The sequence below is a fragment of the Spea bombifrons genome, chromosome 4 (assembly GCF_027358695.1).
Source record: "Spea bombifrons isolate aSpeBom1 chromosome 4, aSpeBom1.2.pri, whole genome shotgun sequence".
In the NCBI taxonomy this organism is placed as follows: domain Eukaryota; kingdom Metazoa; phylum Chordata; class Amphibia; order Anura; family Pelobatidae; genus Spea; species Spea bombifrons.
The window spans coordinates 29678301-29693295 of NC_071090.1; the positions used below are offsets into that span (position 1 = coordinate 29678301).

The 14995-nt window shown below is 37.3% G+C and overlaps 1 protein-coding gene across 1 annotated transcript in view; it reads right to left on the reverse strand.

The window, feature by feature from the left end:
• The window catches only part of DPYSL3 (dihydropyrimidinase like 3), a 57415-nt gene extending 54668 nt beyond the window's left edge, over positions 1-2747 (reverse strand). The window contains exon 1 of the mRNA XM_053461865.1: positions 2375-2747. Within this exon, the coding sequence (XP_053317840.1) occupies positions 2375-2710 (336 nt within the window). The 5' untranslated portion in view covers positions 2711-2747. The remainder of the gene's footprint in view (positions 1-2374) is intronic.
• Between the last annotated feature and the right edge of the window lie 12248 nt (positions 2748-14995).

Below are 14995 nucleotides of genomic sequence, written 5' to 3' on the forward strand. Positions count from 1 at the left end.
TGCAATTTCTGGTAATTCCAGATGGATCAGACTGTGCACAGACAAAACAACAGGAAATATTTTTCCTGCTAGAAAAAGGGACACGCTTGTGTCTGCAAATATGTTTGATTCAACAGATTGGATAATTTAATAGTGCCTTGTTGCTGCATTAAGTTACAAATAATAATAAGACTAATATTATTAATAAGTCTAGAATTCATTTTAAAAAGTGTACCAGAAATGTACTGGGGAAAAAAACAAACAAAAAAGACATTGAATACCGAAAATAAACCGAAAAACACCATAGCAATATTTTGTTATTAAAGTCCATAGAGTCTATGTAATACATTGACACAACTATATCCACCAAACATTCTTAGGTCCTAGAACGACCTCAGGAAAGAAACAACAGACAGTTGATTTGGGTCAAACTGGAACTTCTATAGAGGGATAGGCATAGGTTTTTATGGCATAGGTTTTTATGGCATAGGTTTTTATGCTTCGGACACCTTAAACGATTAGGCCTTATGTCAGCATCACCCCCTAGGGCTCTAATTAAATAGCATTAGTTTGGTACATGTCTTCTGCACATTAAAGTGCTATTAATGCACAAGTGGATACTACAGAGGAAAGAAGACAGAGGGCGGATGCAATAGAAACATTTAAAGTATAGTAGGCAAGCTTATTTGAAAGAAGGAGCAATGTTAGAACCAGAGGTCATGGTTGTTTTTGTACAATTCATAAAGAAAATGATAAGGAAGCTACAAAACAATAAAAAGAGGATAAATGTGTAGCATAGCAGAATGGAGGAAGTCAACTGCATGATGGGTAATGTGTAGAGCATAGATTGTTTGTGCTTTTTTGCAGTGTAAATAACCAATCCTAAAATATATGTTATTGTAGAATATCTGCCGAACATTTTGTTTGATTTTTTTTTGTTAAACTAACATAATAATAACTATTTGGTTCTGGAATTAGCCTTACAATAATGCTTCAACAATGATTGTGTTGCTACTTTATCAAACAAAGTTACAAAAAAATGTAAGAGTCACAAGAAACACGATTTTATCCATATTACAAACAAGTATAAAATAGGCGTCCATCAAGTGAAGGACAAAGGCGTTTAATTGAATATGAAATATTAATAAGCAGGAACACTTGTTGGGGATTATTATATGACATAGAAACCGCCTGTATGTTGCTAAGAGGTTAAAAGCTGGAGTACATGATTCATAGAATGTGTATTTTCTAAAAGCAGCGTTGATGAACTAATTCTTTTGTTACATCTTTCAACAACACCCTTCATTGTGAGACAGATGTCTTCTGGGGTCATTTAGGTGTCAATGAAGGGAACCATATATTTTCTTTCCTGTCCAGCAGAGTAGATTTTGTAAAGCTTCACGGTCAATCTACAAACTCCATATGAGTTGTGACTTCTCATGTTCATACTTAGTGTGTTATGAGTTCTAGAGTGCTGTATATCATCAATATATCATAAAACATTATTTTTATTTGATTCCACATTGTACAACACTACATAACACACTGTGTTACTACTCTAAAAGGGTGGCTCTAGGTGTTTTGTACCTACCTTATAATCTGTACCTCACATCATCTGAGGAGGTCCTTTGACCAATGTGGGTCCTAAGGAGCTGCTTCATCTACTTATATGATAATGCTACCTCTGCGCTTTATGGCAACTTACCTCCCAGGTAAATGTGGTCGCAGGGGGGAAGTTCTTTGGGGGACATTGGGCTCAATTGATCAGTATAAACAAATTATTGGTAATTAAGCATTGAAGGCATAACTTAAAGCATCAAGAAAACCATCTTAAGTTGGAGACAGTGAGCAGGTGTATATTGGTGAGCAATGATCAAAATGGAATAAAAGGAACAAATGTTTTCAATATTAGAATATATGGCTACAAAAACAAAAGAAATGCATTTTTTATGGGAATGAACCTCAAAGAGCCCTTCAATTAAAACCGATGGACATCACATGTAAGGAAAAGACCCTGAAGCCAAGAGCAGCACAGCCCTTGCCCAGCAGAACACTGAGCTGCATCCCCAGACACATGCAGTGCGAAGTTCCCAGTGAACTGGAGTGCAGTGCTCAGCTCCCAGACACAATAACTACAACTTCAAACTGCAGGGACTTAGTCACAGGCAAACTTTAGCCAAGTGTAAAAAGACACGGAACACATAAAGAATAGAGGATCAGTCTCCATAGTCTCCATCACTGCTTGGAGGGACACACCTCACTGTCATCATCAGCAACACTGGTGTCTTTCTTGAATACTAGTTTAAACGATATGATGAGTTAAAAGTAGGAATGATTTAGAGGGCATCAGTTTACCCCCACTCTGGCTAGGGCGTATCACCCACTTAGTTCTTACCTTTTCCTCGTCCAGGTTTTGCAGAGACTCTTTCCCAGCTGTTGTGGTGATCTCCACCCGGGGGCTGTCCACGTCCTGGTTGCTAGATGGTTGGTCTTGTGCCGGGTTCTCTTGCGGCTGGTTGGTGGCCCCTGGGCGACCAGATGAGCTCTTTCTACCCCCTCTCTGCCCCACGCTTAAGGAATCAAAATCTATAGTCTTGCTCTCAAAAGCTCCTTCCACGTTGCAGAAAAAGCCCCCGTACTTTACCCGGGGAACCTGGTCAGTAGTGCCAGGGCGAGCGAAATAGAAAGGCAGATCGTCTTCCTTGTCCCATCCCCTGTTGCCCGATGCCATGGCTGAGACACAGAGGGAAGCTGGAGCCGAACACAGTCCGCAGAGCAGAGACAGCTGACACAGGACACGACGCGATACAGCGCTCGGCCAGAGGTGGCAGTGCTGCGCCCACCGGCGGACCCCGACTCCCATTACTAACTGCCATCACGCTGAGGGGTCGGAGGTCAGCCGGTGCCTCACATACACATGGCCACTGCCCTTCCTGATACTGGTTATGCAGCGATCGCCGGGTCATTTCTGCAGGTAATCGCTTAACATGCCCATTCATGTAAATGCTAAACGTGTGTCTGGTACATACACAGCTTCCCATCATCTGTGCTCTCTGTCACCTATCCCTGTATCTGTATGCAGCCCTAATTATTTGTGAGGATGAAAGGGGCATTACATAAATTAATTAAAGAATGCATAATGTGGTATTTGGCCGTTCCATATCCCTGTATATATGTATATACCTATATATATAGGTATATACATATATATAGGGATAGGGATATATAGGGATATGGATATATGTATATACATATATATATATATATATATATATATATATATATGATGTAGTAGTTGGTTAATACATCTGTATTAATAAAAAGCACTATACATGAATAACACCCAGTATTTCATTGTTTTGTGGATCATATTAAAGCCTTGCATTTGTCTATATCAACCTGGGGGGGGGGGCAGGGGGCACCTGGGCTGATATGATTGAAACATTGCTTTCATTGCACTCCAATGTATTGAGTAATAAGCATGACTCTGATACTCTGTAAATATTAACCCATCATGTATAGCCCATCATGAAACTTCTATGTAGTCACTGGTCAAGTGTTTTACCCAAATGGCTCTTATACCGGTCATCGTGGAAAGCTTGAGTAGGAATTATCATTCCAAGGGATATCATACTGGGAGCAAAATCACCATCTGCCCCTTCACCCTGAGATTGGGGCCACAAGCCTGAGACTCATGTCAAGCCAAGAGGTTCCCAGGTATGGTAATAAGGGATACAGCAGCTTCCTCTGCTCATGCTGCAGTCTCTTTTGAGAGATATTCGTTGGACAGGATTAAATTGTGTTTATTGAACATGTTGCTGGCCTAATGTTTTGGGCGGGCATGCTTGGTCTTGCATGCTCTGGGCAGAATAGGACTATCTGTCTCCTGTTACCTACTAATAGAAATACCATTCAATTAAACGCAACATTATATTTATTAAATAAAAACAAACAAAATTTGGCATAGCCGTCATACTTGGTACTGAAAATTGCCATTTGCCCCTATTTCTAAACCCTAAAATGGCTTGTCTATGTGTCATCTAATAATGTAGATCGTAAGCTTCCAGATCGCATGCATCACCCTATTCTCTACTTAACAGCTTCCTTTTACTTAATGATTTTGCACGGCAGTGTGTTGCTTTAGATCTGTGACTGCTCATTATTTTGAGGTCTGCCTTAAGGAAAATTGATGAAAAGTGATTCATTTATGGTGTTCACCTCCTGTTCTGTGCATAGAAAAACATGTACACTTTCACAACCTACCAACAACTCAACAACTAATCAACATAGGATGCAACCATCAAATGAATGAAAGATCCAATTAAGGGTACACGTTAATCTTTTCAAACAAGAAACTAGTATCTTTTCTCCTCCCCTCCCTGGACTATAATATAACTCTTACTAATATTCATTTAAGAGTTCACTCAAATACAAAATATCTCCATCATCCATTTTCAAATGCCTTTTTAGGACTCGCCTCTTGTTACAAACTCGGAACATTTAGAGTTTTAGTTAAAATCAAGCTAAATTCAGTAAGCCTCTTAAAAACAGTTGAAAAGGCATATTTTCCATTGTAGCCTCTTACATCAATTAAGATCAAATCTTTTTTTAATATATGGTTGTTTTTTCCCCTTTCTGCAACCTATTAGGGAGCTGCCATGTTGGCTCCATGGGTACTAGACATTCGCTTGAAGGAGCAAATAAACTGCTTGTTTGTATAGGCGCCAAGCATTCTACATCCTTGATTAGCCCCAAAAATATTTAAAATTAAAAAGTAAATCACACGCTAAAAAGGCATTTGTATGACCGGTTGCCTTGGTGATTATGATGATAGGATATGGTTAACATTATTACATAGTGAAGAGCATATTCCAATATAAACCTATTCATTTGAATACGATAATATAATATATGCTTGATTATTAATGTGATGCTTGCAAGAGGATATAACCACAAGGTTAAAATAACCACATTAGTTAATCACTCACATTTGGCAGCACGATTCTGTAATTAGAATTCATATTGCCACTGGAACATTATTCACTCTTGGCTTCCCTTACTTTTAACAATTTGTTTAAAGCTTACATCAGCTACTGGTCAGGGATATGTTTTCTGTTTTTACGGTTTTTGTATCAATCGTAATACATTCTATTTCCCTTGGATGATACTGAAATGAATCTACAATGACCTGCTCTATTCCCTGTGTCCTTGTTCATTCGCTACTCTGTAGAGCGTCCTCCAAACTAGAATGGAATCTCCATGTTTGACAAGGACATTGTGAACTGTGCTGATCCAATGCATTTTTTTTAAAGAGAGAAATGCTTTTTCAAACATTCTCATATTAGTTACATTATAATGCACAATGAAGTTGCTGAGTTAAACCCGTACCTCTCCGGAAAACTCCCACTTTACTAGATAAACCTTTTGAGTTACATCATGTATGGTGTTTGGTGATGGTTGTCATGTTGGCAGTGGTAGGAAGCGAGCAGATTGCAGTTGGTAATGCCTTTTTTACAGACAATTTTCTTTACTTTATGAACTGCAAAGGCTGACTCTTCATAAGTTTGTTTGAACAGGACCCTCCTCACCTATTTACCCTTTGTATGATAATGTGGGATATAATGAAGCTTTGTAAATGAATACATCATAATTACAACTGTTATTAGGAGGCTGATAAGAAGATTATGGATGAAAAACAGATCATATAACAAATGCTTAGTTTTGTAGAACTGGGTAGTGGTCCATTGTATATTAGAGATAGCAGTTGTTGTTGATATGGAAAATGGGCTCAACAGAGATTTTGAGAAAGTGAACGATCCTTTCAGGTTGACAGAAGCTAAAACCAAGCCCTCCTTGCACCTAATCATCCAACTCCCACTTTTAAGAAACAGTGGAATATGAGCTTTAGGTAGGCCTATTGACAGATGGAGAGGAAGTTTTTTTTTAGCTAGTTCTACTTCCACTTTGGCTCCAGTTTGAACTCCATCAAGACTGGTAACAATAGAAACTGGCCTGAGCCCACAGACCTTGTCCAGTGTTACACCATTACTCAAGGTATTACCTACCTTCCTCAAGGCAGGGTTCAAAATGAAACCAAGTACCAAGAAGGAGGCTGAAAAATGAGGGTTTCTCTAAATGATAATGTAAAAGACATCCCTATTGCTTTAAATATATAAGCCATACTATCACTTCTCAGACACCTGCTTAAATGGTTCATATCGCTTATTATACAATATGCCCTATGTTTCTGTCCAATATTCAATCTATATCAATAACCTGTAATGTATGTAATGGGAGTTGTTTATCGCTGGCTCCTTAGAGCTCATGCAGATGTTCTTTCTCTTTGCTGCTCTGTTCTTTAATTTCTCCTTGCGTTACTGGTTTCTTGGCACACTGCCATTGCGTGCTAGACATAGTATTTTTATAGTTGTGTCATCTATGGTTGCACAGGATGCGCCATCACTGCCCTGTTCTGAGAATAATAAAAAGACCAGAAGATTTTTTTATGCAGTTTCACATATAACCACTAGGCTGTCTGGCGTATCAATGCAGTTACATAATAATTAGATCCTTTATTACATATGCTTTACATATGCATACAGCAAATCAACATTCAAATCAACATTCAGGGACATAACATAGCAATTTATGGCAACAAGGCATTCTGTGTATAATCCTGCCTACACTTAAATGCGTTCATGTGGTCTAATATAATTAAGAGAAAAAAATATTAGTTGTTGGATGTATGGAGATGAATCCATATAAGATTATTATATGCTTTCGAAAGCCCTATCATCACACAAAGGTCTTGTTTACACGAGGCTAGTTCTTTTAAATGAAGAACATGCCTTGTGTCCTTCAGCACTTTGATGTGCTTTCACAGAACTGGTGTGTAACCTACACCTAGACCATGAGACATGAGACATTAATCTGCCAATCACTTATATGCCTATCAATACAATGATCTTTGCTTACAGCTAATATATGATTTATTCACAATTTCAACTGCATCTAGGAATGAACCATGCACTCAACCACTCAACCATGCAATAAATAATGCACGGGGACATCAAACCAGTCCCTGTTAGGGTGAGCTTCAATCTCTCTTATTTAACCCTTTAATGACAAAGCCCGTACATGTACGGGCTCAAAATGCATTGTTTTCAATGGGATTAGGGACCACCCATTGTCCTTAAGGGGTTAACATGTTAATTATTTAATTAGTGCAGTATCAGGTAACGTCTCCTTATAATGCAATGTATTATGTATACCCTATTTGAATTAAATTTGTATGCTCTTACAGACAAAAAAATGTACAATACATACTGTACATTTTACTTGTAATGAAATGTTTTGTCTTTGACATGAACATTGGCACAGGCAATAAAATAACATGTTAAGCGTTCAGTGGACTCTGCCAGACAAAATCTTACATTAAAAACAAAATTGTCACAATATATATGCCCACGACAACAATATGATCAATACCAAGACAAAAATAAGCAGAGCGGGTGCCAATCTTCTGATGAATCTTTAGTTTTCTCTATGATGATTGTCGTGAATACAATTGAAGGTACAAGTTTGACTTCTGAACTGAATTAGCACTGTTATGACTTAAAATGATTAAAATGTGCTACATTGACCATAAAGAAGGCAAACTAGATACAACATGCTTAGATAAAACATTACAATGTCGGGGGCCACAGTTTAGTTTTAACAGAACGTGGCATGACGCCAGCCACGTACTAACTAATTTCAGCGGAAATAAATATGGTAACAGGTAGTAAACAATGTTCATTTTTTTCTTTCCTTTTATTTATTCTTATGTCATTTTTTATGGTAAAGAAATGGGTTTTTAAGAAAATGGGAATCCGCTTTTAGAGCTTTATATATTTTTAAATATTTACGTTAAGCATTTCTCTTTAGCTCTTGAACATACTTTTCAGCTTTTACTGGCTTTGTTAGAAGTTCTGTAAGTTGACGATTTATATGAATCATTTATATATTTTTTTGAAGTGATATATTTTAGATGACAATTCTAAATAATATTTAGATCATTTCTCTGATATCAGCTGCTGATGTCTATAATTCCTATCGTGGTCACCTGTCTTTTGGTCATATTTTTAGCACCGAAACGGATTTTCATTCATTATTTGTAAATACCAAATTAAATATATCACATTGTGATATGTATCAAGGTCAATAGACTTTAGTGTACATGCTTCCATACTATTGCATACGTGCTTTATTCCTAATTTATTAATATTGAGCTATTTATGTAAAATCTGGTTTTAAATAAAGAGACACATGATTTGAATATACAGATATACAAGCTAGAGAAACACCATCTTGATTTTGGGCCAAGAAAACTGAAAATAGCATGTCGAATTATTCAATCGTGTATGGAAATCTGCGGTATCAAAAGAGTCGATGAAGCAGCAGTTCGGCCTCTCCCTTGAAATCTTTGCGATGTGGCATGACCATTAAATCTTTACTGGTTACAAGCAAAACCGTTGATTCAGACATCTATTAGAAACACTTCCATGCTGTTGCCATGGAAAATTCTGAGTATGTCAACAAAACCAGACAATTGGCCTTTAGGAGCCAGATTGTTTTATAGAATATGGCTATAGGCCAAAAAACTCCCATGATGACATAATTTTAAAAGAAAGCATTCACAAAGCGTACGAAAAAAGTGTTCTATACCTACTTAGTTGGAATGTATATTCTAATTGGGTAACACCAAACATCTGTGTAGAAGTAGGAATAACAATAATGTCCAGAAATAAAACAGGTATACAAACGAAATGTATTCTTTTTTTTTAATAAATTATAAGCTTTAGATAAACCATGTTTATTTTTGATATATAACTTAATGGACAAGTTGTAAAAAAAAAAAAAAAAAAAAAAAAAGCTGAAAATGGCCTAGCAGGATCACCAGAATCTGACTGGTAATGACACAGTTATTTCCCCTTAAGGTTTCTGTTACATTATCACAAAATAGCAGGCGCGTTTATTTTTTTTTGGTTTATCCCTTAAACTGTTGGCCGGAATATGAACCCATTCTGCTGGCTGGAATTTGTAAGTCTCTTGGGCCAAAATAGGAAAAAGGAGTTCAGAGCGTGGAGTACAAATTCAGGTCTGACAGCGAAACATAGATTATAGTTCCTAGATGTAACAATGATATGCGTTTCCCAAAAATATTCTTGAAAAGATGCACATTTTGTTAAAATGTTTAGCACGTAGAAAGATGAGAGTGGAAAATTACTTATGCAACCAATGTACATCTAATCACTAGAGACGCCTTTGTTTAGGTGTTTAGGGATAAGGATAGATATGAAAATAGATGGTTTGTTTTTCAATTTGAAAAACTAAACATCTATTAATAATAATTAAAAGTGAAACAAAATATCATTCTATTTCATTACATCCCCACCCCTTTTTCTCTGCTGTCGGGAGGCGGTCGGTTGTGTGCGCTCCCGGTGACGTCACATTAGTGTCAGGGGTGAGGTGGGCAGGTACTGAGGAGTCCAGAATAAAGAACACAGGAACCATCAAGAATCAATTAGAAGCCAAGGTCCAGTACCCAGAAGATAGCGGAGTCTGGGGTCAATAGCCAAGGTACACAGGAATCAGGGAGAGCCGTTTAGTCAACAAGATCAGGGGTACAGGAGGTCAGCAGAGTCCAAGGGTCAATAGTCAGTTTCGGTACGGGAATCAAATACATAAATAACAAGATATCAGCAGAAGAGGTATAGAGCAGCACTTTTATATAGGAAGCCCTCTAGTGACTAATTGGTATCAAAGGACAGGTGAATGGCATTATAGAAACATCGATCTAAAATGCATGGTTTCTGGTGGCTACACTGGTTATAACAGGGAAACAGCAGACAACAAGAGTACCAATTCTCCCTAGGTTCAATCCCCTGTAATCGTGACAGTGGGGAATTACAGAGATTGAGCGGGATTAGTTGATAATGTTTGAGGAGAGGAGTAAATCAAAGGTTTGTTGGCAACGGTTTGTCCCTTAACCAATTAAGGACAATGCTTTGTGAGCCCATACATGTACGGGCCTTGTCATGAGGGTGTTAATTTAATTTTGGAGGATATAGGGAGTCAGTAAAGGCAATGGCATAGTGGAGCAGCAGATGAAAGATGGAACAATACATTTATCCAGGCAGAGGTTCAACATTTAGATTATCTAATTTTACTAATTATTTTACCTATAGCATATACAGCAATATTTTGTGTTTTCACTTCAAGATTAGCTGTTATTTTTTTAGTTGTTAATGTTAATTTTCTGCTGTGCAATATTGATGCTCCATTGCATGTTTTAAATGGCTCCTTCACCCTCAGTTGATGATGAGAATATGTTTAAAGAGGAACCATAAGGCTCTAAAAAAAGGTTAGGTCTGTAAATATATGAACAAAGAGCACAGAAAACATGTTACAACTTCCTGCTTTGGAGTACAGCAGGATGCACAGTCCGAAAATGGATTATAGCAAATGGATGGACAATTCAAAATTATTCTATCCCTGGTAATTTTAATAAAGACAGGAGGGGAGTATTTTGCATATCTCACATCCTTTTTACTCTCACCAACAGCAGCAAACATTAAAGTGGTAACAACCAATGAAAAACAAGAACCAGTGGCATATAAACTCCCTCAAACTTGAACCGGAACCCGAACCAGATGATAACAGCAACAGGAAGTGATGACCAAGGACCACTCCAACTGAGGAACCATCAACCTGCCAACGGTGGATCAGCTGGAAAATAAGGAGACAACATAACAGGACCGTATCCCCACGATAGCGCAGAGGCAACAAACACCAACAACACCAGTATAAACAATAATGCAGAATGCATAAAGAATAAACACAGGCAAACATAATACTTAACCATACGACCTATAAGACCCAGCTCCAGGAGGGAAGGGGGGGGTACTCACCATGATATAAAAGAAATATCATGAGCATCAAAAGCCCTAATGTCAGACACCCTGTGAAAGGATAAGAGGCATAAAAGCAAAGAAAGTTTAGCCAACAACTGAGAAAGTTGTTTGGACTCTAACCATGCCATAAAGGCATCCTGATTGGGGATGCTGTCTTGAGACATGATAGAGGGCAGAGGAATAGGAGATATAGAGAACAGGGGCTCACCCTAAGAGTCCCCCATCCAAATAATACAGGGGCTCACCCTGTAAACAAATCCCTGAAGCAGTGTAGATAATGAACAAATCAGCAGCAGAACCGGCCAAAACAAGGGCATGAGGGTTTATATGCCACTGGTTCTTGTTTTTCCACTTTAATTTTAACTCTTTCTTTGCCGCTGTTGGTGAGAGTAAAGGAACATATGAGATATCCAACAGTTATGTACATAAGTTACGTTATAGGACCACTTTTCAAACTTTTTATTATTATTATTATTATTATTATTATCTTTTATTTACGTAGCGTCAACAATTTACCAGAAGTACAAATGTTATACTTTTATGCATATCCTCCATTGTCTCAAACATGATGGTACAATATATATCTGGTTAAGATAACCAGAGTGAAAACAATGACGATATTCTCTAGGTAAAATGTACAGCTTCTTTGGGCCCAGGCTTTCTTTAGGGACCCACAAAATGTGCCCCTTGGCTTCCCTCAACAACCAACAGTATCTGGACATGGAAATCCCTGCCCTGGACATGCCTTCCCTAGTGGCCTCCCCAGCCCAGTCATACCTTCTTCATCCATGGTGGGGTGCAGCATGATAAAAGTCAAGGCCTGTAGAGGTGCCAGCACAGACATCTCCACTAGCTACTAGCGTCAACTGCAAAAATAAAAGTTATAATAAAAGTGGTTATCTGATAACATAAGATTTTTAAAACTATAGACCATATTTATTGAGTCAAAACAGGTGAACATTATGACTTCATCAATTGCACTTTGACTCTATATTTTGGAGTTGATGGTTCCATAGTTTGCACCTTGTCCTGTAATTTCTGTATATTTGCCATGATAATAATGCCCAGTTATTGTGTTTTAAAGTAAATTAATTTCCACTCATTTTTTGCCTCGCTTTCGGATTTAGTTGCAATGATCGGAGGATTCTTTTCAACGCCTAGGAATAGTGATACTTGCAAGGATTCCATTTCAGAGCATCCAAACCAGCTCATGCTTAATTAGCTGCAACATTGTTATCAGACAGGATTAGAGATTGTATTAAGTAAATCATCTGTAATCCAATAAAGCCTTCTAGAAACGTTAAAGTCCCTGTAAGGCTATTTTTAAATTAGAAATGTTTCTTCGTGATTAACATTGAATTTCATTTAAACTATCCATTGCAAGTTAAAGCTACTCCTTCATACACATTTTTCACATACCTGTCAGACATGCAGCATGTTACTCTCCATAAAGTGTTCTCCTGGCCATGGTATATTACTTTATCTGACCGCAAAATATAGAGTCTCTCATCCAGGTTAAGATATAGCTGTTTGTAATAAGCATGACTCCGTGTGATGGCATTACTGGCACTCACATCTGTCTGCCTTTTTCTCAGGAATGTCTGGCAGCCAGAGGGGGTAAAGGTGAGTCTCGGGGAAGAATTATTGGAACAAAGAGTTTCGACATTTTCCATGCAACACAAAGCATTATGTAGTTTAATGTAACCTCAAACCTTTACCTCTAATATAAAAAGGAATCCAAAACATGACCGTTGCACTGTTTTAGTTGGGCCAAGTAATCATTTCATTAAGTGAATGTTAGTTTTTGTAAGGATATGCTATTGCTGGATGCAATCTTACCATATAATCTGTCCTGAGAAGCCAACACTGCAAATTCTGGAATCGCATTTTGATAAGCTAAGCAATGCTGTCTACTCAATGTATTCAAGTAATATGGGAACATAAGTAGGTTGCTGAGTGCTGTAAGGATTCATGCCTACATTTTTAAATGCTTCATCTACATTTCATCCTCAATATTGTTAATAGGAAACCATCTATTGTAATGGGGGTGGGGTACATTCACTGAAGGATATTCATACTCCCAATATACCCCTAATTCACTTTTTTTAAGTAGGGTCAGTAGGGTCTGGGATGGACCACCTATTATAAAAATGTGTTCTTTTTGGTTGGAATTTGATCATTTGTGAATAAATTGCTTTGTTGTCTTTTTTATTCAAAATGGAATCCTCTGCTTATTGTGTCTTCACATGACCCTGTACCAGTGTTACAATATTTCCTAATGTCTCTGAAGTAGACGTGCGTGCTGGCATTGTTGTGTTTGTTTTCGGGGGGGGGGGTCTTCATATTCGACGAAATCCGTCCATCTCTGTCTTTGTATTCAACGAAACTCGTCCAATATGTTCATTTTCGGAAATCCCATTTGTTTGTCCAGTTGCCATTGAAATTAACTCATAGAAGAAGCTGAATTGGGAATTTTAGACCAATGGATGGAAGAAAGAGGGTCAACATTAGCTTAGAGTTATAAGGTCAAGCATAATAATGAAATTGTTAAATTATCTTCATTAAATTAATTAATGATCTTAATTAAATCAAAACTTTAGAGAGTTTCAGACACTGAGAATTGCAGACTGAGGGTCACCAAGTCTCACACAGAAGAATCTCACTCTGTGAAATGCTCAGATGCAGCACAGCAGTGTTATATAACGCAGTCACAGTGAAATGAACGGACCCCCTGTCTGCTCTGCTCTTATATAGGCTCTATTCATTACTTGTCTGCTTTTGTTTCTTTGAAAGATGCAGCAAAGCCATTGGACAAACCCTTAGCATGATGTGACAGGAGTGAGCTAATTGGACAAATGAAGATCAGCTCATTCAATAATGTCCATCATCTTAATGCAGGCAAAATGGCAGTCTTCTCCTCTTAGTTAAAATGGAGGACGCTTCGACGGAACAAATGAACAAAGATTTTAGTATTGCGCACGTTTGTTTTTCATTTCCTTTGTTCAATGTTGCATTTGTTCATTGGTTATTCAGACGAATGGACGAAACAGCAACATTTGGCACGAAAATGCATTTGTCCAAAAAAAAAAAAAAAAAAGTGCAAATCTACTCTGAAGTCAATTTCAGTATGGATGTTTGCTAAGGGGGGGTAAATGACTTGGGGCACTATGTAAGAGCATGAAATAATACATGATGAATATTTTGAATATTTATGTTGATAAACAATGGGAACCTACATTTTTTTACCACATGTCCATATCCTGCGTTAGAAACTCGTTCATACCATTTAGTAGGTAAATATTTCTATTTATTTACTGTTGTTTATTTGTAATGTTTAATAAGATTATAAATATTATTATTTATAAAGATTAAAAATATTATTTAAGCAATATTGTTTTCTTAAAGAGATACACATATGTACAAAAATAGGTAGTTCCATTGTGTTGAAGTGTTTTGCTGGCATTTATTTGCTGATAGGGTGCACTGTTTATAATGACTTTATGCACTGCATATGCTCTCTATGCTCGATAATGTATTAGAGGACATATTCATGTGCTTTTGTCTTTGGTAAACTACATCTGATTATACTGTTTCATTTTGATGTATTTCCCCTCTTTAATCTCATTACGTTAGTCTGTGTTTCATATCCTGAAAGATAGTGGAAACAACCACCATTTTCCACTGATTGAATGCATTAAATACATTTAAAGCAGACATGCTTTGTAGGAATTAGGTCATGCAGTCCTCTCCTGAATGAACCAAATTGTTATTAAGTTTTGGTTATTTGACTTTGTTCATTTATCTGCTTGGAGACTGACAGTTTTACCCTGATTTTGTAATGGAATTAATTAATTAATTAATAGCAGCCTTCCTTAATATTTGATTGCACGACCTTTAGCAGCAATGACAGCCTCCAAAATGTTTCTTGTTTCTATTATTATTATTATTGCTAGTTTCATAAAGCGCCACCATATCAATTAGTATATAAAAAAAACAAGATGACATACAGAATCAACAGGTGAGGAGGTCCCTGCTCAATTAAACTTACTATCTAGAAGGGG